Here is a 9704-nt window from a genome sequence, read left to right on the forward strand (position 1 = left end):
ACGAAGATAAGAGCAGGGAAAATGTCCTTGCCCAATATGCCCTGCAGGGTAAAATGCACTTGGAAATTGAGAAATGTTGATGAAATTCATGGGCTTGGTTCCGTGCCTGCCTCAGATGCCTGTCCTGGCCCTGCGTCTCTGCACCACGAACCCGCTCCCAGCCTGGGTTCTCACTCTTGCAAGGCTCTGAGCAGGGCCAGGAGGAGAGGCTGGGAGCCAGGACAGCACTGAGCAGCACCCAACCAGCTCCTTTGAATTGTGTGGCTGTGTGGTTGAAGATAAGCAAATGAATTCACCAACCTTTGCCTGCAGGATTTATCATTTCAAATGCCTGTGACTCCCGTTCTCTGCTGTGCTGAGAGCTGTTGATTCACAGTGTTATTTCTCAGTGATCAGAACATGCTAGCTCCATGTGTTTTAACCCTTCGGCACTTCCATAAAATGTGTTTAAAGACATACTAGTCTAATAGTTTATTCCAGAAATTAAAGAGGAAAAAATTCTGCTCGTGTCACAGTAACATGGAATGTAGTAAACAGGACCAGAAATCAAACCCAGAAGAGCCATGAGAAGTCACTTCTTTCATCTAAGAACTGTACCTGTGAAGCAGCAACATCACTGATTCCTCCTGCAAAAAGGCTGGAGAGGGACTTTGTGGAAAGGCATGAAGTGACAGGACAGGGGGGAATGGCTTTAAGCTGACTGAGGGTAGATTTAGATTGGATATTGGGAAGAAATTCCTCCCTCTGAGGGTGGGCAGGCCCTGGCACAGGGTGCCCAGAGCAGCTGGGGCTGCCCCTGGTCCCTGGCAGTGCCCAAGGCCAGGCTGGATGGGTCTTGGAGCATCCTGGGATAGTGGAAGGTGTCCCTGCCCATGGCAGGAGGTGGAATGAGATGATCTTTAAAGGTCCCTTCCAACCCAAACCGTTCTGTGATTCTGTGATGTTTTGCCTTAGGTGATACCACTGAAGTCACCTGTTACCTGGTTTTGTTTTACAGAGGCCAAAAAAATGCAGAGCTAATTCCAGAAAACAAATCCGTTTCAACGGCAGTCGAGGAAAAGCATTAGCAAGGCAGAATGCTATTAAAGGAAAAAACATTCACAAGCTAATCAGATGTCAGCTTCAGAGGCATTTTAAAGAGTGAGAAGAAAATGCCATACATCATAAGCATTTTGGAAAAATAATTCACTTTATGTGTAGGGAGAATCAATGTTCATCTCCTCTGCATTTTATAAAATCTCTTCTAAGTTTTTACATTGAATCTTTTAGAAAAGACTACAGCAAAAATGAACAAAAGAAGAAAAAGCAATCTGTTATATTAAAACAGGTACTGTATTTTAGTAATGTGAACATGAAACTATAAACAAGCAATTTACAGATGCAGAGACTATTAAAAGAGGCTAACTGAGTGTTAGCACATCTATGGATGTGTAGGGACCATAAACTCCAACTGCATCCTCACAAATCCTAATCCACACAAAATTAGATTTCCAGAGGCCCTGATGTCAGTGTGGTCCAGATGAACCTACTCTGGTCCCTTGGAGGGGTGTGATCTGTTGGGGAGCAAAGAACCACAGCAAAAATGAAGTGATTTTCTAAGCTCTAACTCTGGTAAGAAACAGTTCTCATGCTAGTGAGGTATTTTCTTAATGGGCAGAAGCAACTCAAAGGAGAAGTTTGTCCACCCTGGTCTGATGTGTAACATGTTGTTGTTTTGTTGTACAGAAGTGAAGATGCAGTCAACCAGATGGCTGTGACTCCCTTCCCACTGCCTTCAGGCTCCCACTCTGCTATTGAGGTAAGGTTTGTGGGCTGTTGTTTTTAATTAGGGACTGCTAAATTGGTTAGATTAATCATAATTAGCAGCTCGTGATAAGTTCGAGCACCTTGTCCAATTAAACCCAGGATCATAAAATGCATTGGGTAAGAGACTTGGCCTAATAGGCTTATTTTGCCCTGTCTCTTTTTTATTGATTTGGTTGTTGCTGACAGGCCTGCATGGCATTAACAGCAGGTATTAAACAGGTTATTGCTGTACAGGAGGAAGAGAAGGCTCCAAATTAAAACCTTGCCACCTCCTGTCCTGCTCCTTTTTCAGCTGCTCGGAGTAGTTGTGGTGAGGCACTTGTGCCTGGAATTATCTTCCAATGCAAAAACAATCTCAGTGTGGTAATGTTGCCAGTGTTTTTTGTGATTCTTGTTGCTACTTCAACCCCAGTGCAGACTGATTGCTCCCCTGTGCACCAGGAATCCCTGCAGTCACCACACTTGTTATCATTTTGACATCTCAATATGGTGTAACTAAATTTTCTAGATAAACTACATGGTTAGCCTTGCTGTTACTTTTTAATTCTATTTCTATCTCAGCTAATAAAGCAAAAGATGTTTTGTAATTCAATTGGGGTTTGGTCTTGCCTCAATAAATTCATGTGCACTGAACTCCTGGTGTTTCCATGAGCACGGCTGGGATCCCTCAGCACGAGGCCACGGGAGGTAACGCTGGATGCGTCTCCTGTTTGCACTCTTGCTGTTGTTTTCCAGATTATATTACCTCTGATGGCTGCTCCTTGCAGGCCTGGTGCTGTACAGTGCAAGACCTGCTTAGATTTTACTTGGATCTGAGTCATTTTTGGACAGTGCTTTGTCTTTTCTTTCTCCCCTCCACACCAGCAGTGTCCCAGGTGCAGCTGGTGCTTTATAAATTACTCTACGACTTAGAGAGTTCATTTTAGTTTTGTTGACTCTTTAATACCTGCATTTGTTCCCAGCTTTGTTTAATATTTGTGCCTTCAGGGTGAAGCACAAAGCTTTGTTTAGGCACATTCTGGCTGTGGCCAAATGGCTGTAATTAGGCTCCACCAAAATGTGTCTTTGTTTGCCTTTAGAGGTAGATGCTTGTGGGGTGAGTTTCATGCATTAATGGGAAGTTCTTACTATTTATATTATGTTCATTTTATAAGTAAATGCAAGTTTTTACTTTGGGCTGGTATCTTTTTATTATATAAAATCAACATAACCAAATATAGTGATGTTATACAGAAGTTTACATTGCTTTCTTCGGCAGCTCTTCCTGTCTTTAAATAAAGAAAAAAAATAGCCCTCTATCTTGAAATGATATCTTCAAATTTCTTTGAAATACCACATAAATATTTAACATTGTGTGTTACATGGACCCTGCATGTAACTTGTCAGATCACATTAAACAGCCTGGCTGGTGTAATGGACTATCAGGGTGCCATAGTTACCATGGATTCTTGTGTTAGTTTTCTTCAGCTTGTCTCTTGATCTTTATCTTGTCTCTTTATCTGCAGCTTATCTCTTTATCTTCATTGTATGAAAAGTGATAAACAGTAAATACACCTTAAATCAGGGTTTAGCTTCATTGCACGGAGTTTCAGGACAGGATAAGACTCTGTTGTGGTGTGATACTGTGGGCAAGCCACCAGAAACAGAGTATATTGACTATTAATTGCTGTAAAATATGGTTTAAGAAGTTTCAATCACCAGAAGGCTGCAGAATGACATTTTCTTTTACAACAGTGAACAGAGGTACTTTGTCCCCTCAAGTGGTGGTCGAGACATCTGAGTTATTCACTTAAATGTAAAATGTCTAATGAAAATTCAGAAATAGTTTTGTTCCTAGGCCTAACGGGTCCAGAGGAGGCCCCGGAGCTGCTCCAGGGTTGGAGTCCCTGTGCTCTGGAGCCAGGCTGAGAGAGCTGGGGGTGCTCACCTGGAGAGGAGAAGGCTCCAGGGAGAGCTCAGAGCCCCTGGCAGGGCCTGAAGGGGCTCCAGGAGAGCTGCAGAGGGACTGGGGACAAGGCCTGGAGGGACAGGACACAGGGAATGGCTTCCCAGTGCCAGAGGGCAGGGCTGGATGGGAGATTGGGAAGGAATTGTTCCCTGGGAGGGTGGGCAGGCCCTGGCACAGGGTGCCCAGAGCAGCTGGGGCTGCCCCTGGATCCCTGGCAGTGTCCAAGGCCAGGCTGGACATTGGGGCTGGGAGCAGCCTGGGATGGGGTGGCACTGGATGGGCTTTAAGGTCCCTTCCCACCCAAACCATTCCATGATTTTCCCAAGCTGTTCAGACTGTGTGGAGGAAACGTGCTGAGCATGAGACAGAGGTCTGGAGAAAGCCTCTTCATACCAAGTCAGCAGCTTTCCCAGTTGATAGGGATTAGTCTGGCCTTGAAAGCTGCCCCCGAGCTGCCCCTAAGTGCAGGTTTGGGAACACCTTGTGGTGTTTTGTGTCAGCCAAGTGGGGACCAAGGTCTGCCTTTCCAGACTTGCATCCCTCATTTGCCCCCTGACATTGGGAGGCTTTAATTTTGGATCTTTCTACCTTGTCATGCTGTCCCTTGTGTAAAAAACCAACAAAAAAGGGTAAAACTGTCTAATTTTTCTCTTCAGCTCTTATGGGGAGCCAGAGCTCTGTTTAAAAGCTGTTGTCAATCCTTTCTCCCAGGACCACGGTGGCACCGAACCTGCAAGCGGCGAGGAAGACCCGAGCTTGGAAGTTGTCATGAAAAGCTTGACTGATGAGGAATGCAACAAGGCTGTAAGTGACTTAAGGCAATATTTAATGATGATTAGAGTTTAGAAAATGGAGGCTCACTGGCTTGATTGGTTTTCTCTGCCTTTTCATTGGAGTGTTGCAGCACTTTTGTCAAATAATATCGAGTACAGGTAAAAGCAGAATCAAACTCAGCTTTACATACACAGCCTGTTTTCATGAACAAAGCATTCAGTACAACTTGTTAAAATACCAAGAGTTTTCATGTAGCATTTTGGCCCTCTCCTGGGTTCTTGGTGAGTGAGGGGATTGCATTTCCACTCCTGCCATCCATGTGTGACAGACTTCAGAAAAAGCCTGGTCTGTAAATCATATTCTTATTTATATTCATAGGTTCATAAATTCTAAGGCCAAGATGTCTATTATCATAATCTAGTCTTGCCTCCTGAATAACACAGCTATAGAGTTTCTCTCAGTAATTTCTGCATTAAGGCCATAACTTGTGGTTTAATGTGGTTCTGTCAGTGTGCACTGTAATAAATACTGAACTTCTCACTGATACAGGTGGAGCTTTTTGTTGTTTAATGGGTCAGGATCATGCATTATCAGGAATCTGAAAGTCCTTCAGGGTGCAGCTCTGATCTCTTTTTTTTGGACCCTGTGTTAAAAGTTTAAAATGGAAAACACTAAACATGACTAACCTGGAGGTACCTCCAGATTTGCTGAGAGAGTCTTTTTGCTGCCTACTCCAGTTTCAAGGAGCGCAGGACTTGCTGTGGGTGCACAGTCTTGTGTGTGTGTGTGTCCTCAGCTAAGGAAACCCAACATTTCTGGATATTTTTCCTCTTAGATATCTTCTTCCTGCTCCATCATGTCTCTTGCAAGGAGTGTCTCAGGGTTTGCAAATATAAATGTAACATACATAATGCTCTGTAGCTAGTAAGTGTTTAATTAATGAGTCTGCAAATTCCAAGAGTTAGGAAGTGTTATGTGCTATTCAAGCATCAGAATTAATCACCCATGGATTGATTTATGTCCCTAACGGATTACAGAAAGGTTGAGTTATTGCTGTTTGGTAGCCTTGTGCAGATTCCTCTGATGGGCTGGAATACAAATGAATCAGAGTTTCACTGCATGTAGTTGCAGGTGTCATTCACCTGTTTTTATTGGAGTTCTTGCTCAGCTTGGCAAGAAATTTGAGAGGGGTTGCAAGGTAATAGGAGAAATTGCTCAAAGACTGAAGAGGATAAAAACATATGAAATATGTTATACAAAAGTGAACTCTTGGTGTAGGCTGCTGTGCTGTGCAGCTCTTTGGGTGGTGTTGGAGGAGGAGTGGATTTAATGGGAAAAAGAAATTGCAGCAATCCAAGGCAGGTGTGGAGGGAAGACACCTCTGGAACCACAGGAAACCCAGAATATGTTGGCAGCTTCTTTTCAGACTTGGAGCCAGAAAGAAGGGAGCTCTGGAGCCAAAGGGTAGAAGTTGAAAGGTAAAAGAAAAGAAAGAAAAAGAGTTGTCCAAACAGAGCAATGGCAGAGAGGTAAGAGAAGGCAAAGGCCTGCACTTGGAGAAGTATTGGAATGCCTGTAGGTCCAACTGCTCATTCCATAATGCCTCCAGTTGGGGCAGCCCTTGGTTTATGGGTATAAATGGATGAAAAAGAGCAGTAAAAGCCAGTTTCATCATTTCAGAGTTTTCTTACCAACAGGATTTTAAACCTACATGGGAAATACTTCTGAGTGGATCTCAGTTTGGGAGTGCTGATGGTTCTGGCCAGAAGGGAGTGGGTTTGTAGGCACAACTGGCATTAAGACACTGACTCTGCAGTGCAGCACAAGAGAAATTGGTATTTTGGGAAGGGAGATTTCTCTTGCAGTCTTCTAGGGAGTGTGGAAGCAAAAGAAAACAGTGCCTTGTTTTTCATAGCATGATGGTTGCTACCAGAGCCTCAGTGCTACTTCACCATTGTTACTGAATTTCTCAGTCATATGTCAGGAGAAATCAGGAATGTAAAAGTCAACAAGTAAGATCAAGTTCACTGAGTAAATAAAAAGTATGTGCTTATCAGCAGAGATCTTCCACAAGTATGTACAGCTCAAAGCATGGGCAGGATGTCTCACCAAGTGACAGCTGTAATAAAAGGAAAATTAAAAAATTCACATCATTCTCTATTCATCTGTTGCTGATAAATTTGTCAGTCTCTCACAACATACTCTTTGTTGTCACTTCATCACTTTAAAAGCTATAAAGTTGTATAATGGACATCATTGTAGGCTGGGATGATAAGAAGGGGGAAGGAAAACAACTTTGTTTCTGAACTGGAGCCAGTGGAAGTACTAGGCAAAGTCTGTGTGTTTATTAGCTGAGGTTTGAGGTGGTCTCAGAGAAGGCCCTGGGTTTCTGAGGGCTGGAGAAATCTGACTTTCCATAAGGTGTCCTTGGAAAAGAATTGATGGAGGGGGCTTTGAGATGCTCTTGGAAGTTTTAATCTGACAGAGGTGAGAATGGATTCATTTGCCTTTAAAGGTTTGAACTTGGAACAATAATCTGTCTTTACCACAAACAGAAAACACACCCTTGAAACACTGGCAGAGAGGAGGGGCTGTGTGAAAGTGCTTTGGGATGGAGTTGAGGGGGTTGAACTTGATTAAACCAGTTGGGCTGCAGGCTTTTGACAAATGCTGGGTGTATTTGGTGCTTATTTTGTTCAGGTACCTCTAGCACAGCCTCAGTTAAAAGATCAGAGAGGCGTAAAGGTGGTGCCTGGTGCTTACTTGCTGTGCAAGATGAAGCTTCAGATTTTAGTCACATACCACAATGAAAAAGGGAAGTATGAAGTAATTTTTCATTGCTCATTAAAACAATCTCTCAGAAAATGACAAAGCAGTCTTCTCATTTCTCCCCTGACACCTCTGATAATACAATGAGATCACCACTTTATCTTTTTTCCTGTTATCCTTTTGGATAATAGTTGCAGTTGTAGAGTTACAGCAAGCTTGGAGAAAAATTCAAGGGGAAAAAAGAACTCCTGTGGGGGTTGGCATGATTTAACATAACAAAACTCCAGCAAACAAGGCCAGTATTCTCAAGCTGAGTTACCTGCAATTCTGTTTACTTTTAATTTATAAATTGTCATCTTAATTAGAAATTCTTTCTGAAATGCAGAGTATCTTTTGAATATTTGAAAAAGATTTGAAATATTCTTTGGAAGTTGGTGCTCATAATTTCTGCAAAACAGACTGTTTTTCAGGGTTTTTAATATGGGATAAGATAATTAACTATTACTGGGATCAAAGGGGCCTGAGTTTAGTGAAGAGCTAACAAGGGAGGGCACTGTAACTGTCTGGAAGCAGTTGTAGAAGTAGGAGATAAAAATATATTTTAGTGTATTGCAAAGGTACAGAAAGAAATTAGGCTAAAGGTGGAGCCAGTGATTGAGGTACCATTGTTGGAGGCCTTTTTAATGAGGCTGGAGGATGCATTTTAAGCAGTTGCTTTATTTAGGAGAGCCAAAAAAGGAGGGGGAGGAGAGAGCAGATGACTTTGAACCCCTTCCTGCTGTGGGCACTGAGGGGTCCCTGTACAGCTTGGGAATTGCTGTCCCAGTCATTCCAGAGCTTCACATTGCTCTGCAACAATACAGAGCACATGTGATCATCTCCTCCCCAAAAATCCCTCCTGTGCATTGCATGCCTTCAGAACTGAGGGGTGGGATTTTAGTAACTCCTGATATTCCCTGTGCTCACAGCAGCTTTTCCTCTTTTCAGTTTTGGCCTTCAGATTTGTTTAGTGCTACAAATGGGCTTACATGAAGAAATCATGGAATCACAGACTGGTTTGGGTTGGAAGGGACCTCAAAGCCCACCCAGTGCCCCCCCTGCCATGGCAGGGACACCTCCCACTGTCCCAGGCTGCTCCAAGCCCTGTCCAACCTGGCCTTGGGCACTGCCAGGGATGGGGACTCCACAACCTCTCAGTTCACTGATTTCCAACAGCAGAATGCAGGATCCTGAAGGATTTGTCTGGTTCACAGACTGGAAGCAGTTCTGTAATTTAACATACTTCAGGTTAAGCTTTGCTCACTGCCACTGTCTGAACCAAGGTCAGAACAGCAGGAGGAATAAATACTTAGCTGGAATGATAAAATAATGGAACCTCTTGCCTAAATATATAAAAGAGGATAAAGAGGTTTTTCAGGGTATGAGGATTGCATTCCCTTAGTTTATTATATGTTAATGTTTGTGTTTATGATTGGGTTAATGTTCAAATGTATGGGTTGATAAAAACCCATTTATTTTTCAGTGCTGAGGCTCTGTGTTTCAGAGTCATCACCAGGCACTGCTGTACCTTTGACAGCAGGGACATGGTGTTTCTGTGTTCCTGCAAGAGCTGAAGTGCTTGCAAATGTGGAGCCAGGAGCAGTGATGATCTTGAAGATGAGATCTTTGTGATAGCTTTTTCCTCGAGGCAGGCAAACAAAACCCATTCACTCGTGCTGCTCTTAATGACTCCAAAGTCAGTTGTGAAAAGCAATGTTTCTTTTGAACACTGAGCTGCCTAATGAAGCAGAACAGAGGAGAGGCTTTTCAGATACTTTCCTTCAAAAGCTCTGCTGGCAGCAGCTACAACAAATCCTTTTCCACTCCAGTATCCACCAGGATACTGCTTTTCATCTTTCCATCATTAGGGATAGACCAGACTTTCAATAAAGCAGAAAAATATATGTTACTGAAGGTCAGTGATAAAATGCTATACTTTAGTTATATATTAAAGTTTCTTCCTAAAGGTGAATTTTTCTTAATCTGTCATAACCTGTTAATAACGTCCATACAAATACCTGGAAAGGAGGAAGGGAAAGTGGTGATCTTTTGTCTAGACCATTAAATACGACAACCAATATTTGATGGGAAGCTGAAGGTGTTATTTTTATGTTTGCCTGCTTCATGTGGCTGCTGGGAGGTTGTTTGGTGGCCTCAGCTCAAAGAAATGGGTTCTGCTCATTAAATCAACCTTGAAATTAAATCAGCAAGGGACAGGACGAGGGGAAACAGCCTCAGTGCTCTGGTCTCCCACATCGGTGTGAGCCTGGTTTGATGCCTTTTCCTGGTCTTAAAATCAAGAGTTAGAAGGTTAGAAGGGGAAAAGGGATTTTACCTTGGTATTTATTTTAAGGATCCTTAGGTGCAC

The 9704-nt window shown here is 43.0% G+C and overlaps 1 protein-coding gene across 4 annotated transcripts in view; it reads left to right on the forward strand.

The window, feature by feature from the left end:
• PATJ (PATJ, crumbs cell polarity complex component) overlaps window positions 1-9704 on the forward strand; it is a 144884-nt gene that overhangs the window by 98012 nt on the left and 37168 nt on the right. For all 4 annotated transcript variants that reach the window (XM_017733523.1, XM_017733522.1, XM_017733525.1 and 1 more), the window contains 2 exons: window positions 1726-1798; window positions 4466-4558. In XM_017733523.1, coding sequence (XP_017589012.1) covers window positions 1726-1798; window positions 4466-4558 — 166 coding nt within the window. The remainder of the gene's footprint in view (window positions 1-1725; window positions 1799-4465; window positions 4559-9704) is intronic.

The sequence above is a fragment of the Corvus brachyrhynchos genome, unplaced genomic scaffold (genome assembly GCF_000691975.1).
Source record: "Corvus brachyrhynchos isolate BGI_N302 unplaced genomic scaffold, ASM69197v1 scaffold34, whole genome shotgun sequence".
Classification (NCBI taxonomy): domain Eukaryota; kingdom Metazoa; phylum Chordata; class Aves; order Passeriformes; family Corvidae; genus Corvus; species Corvus brachyrhynchos.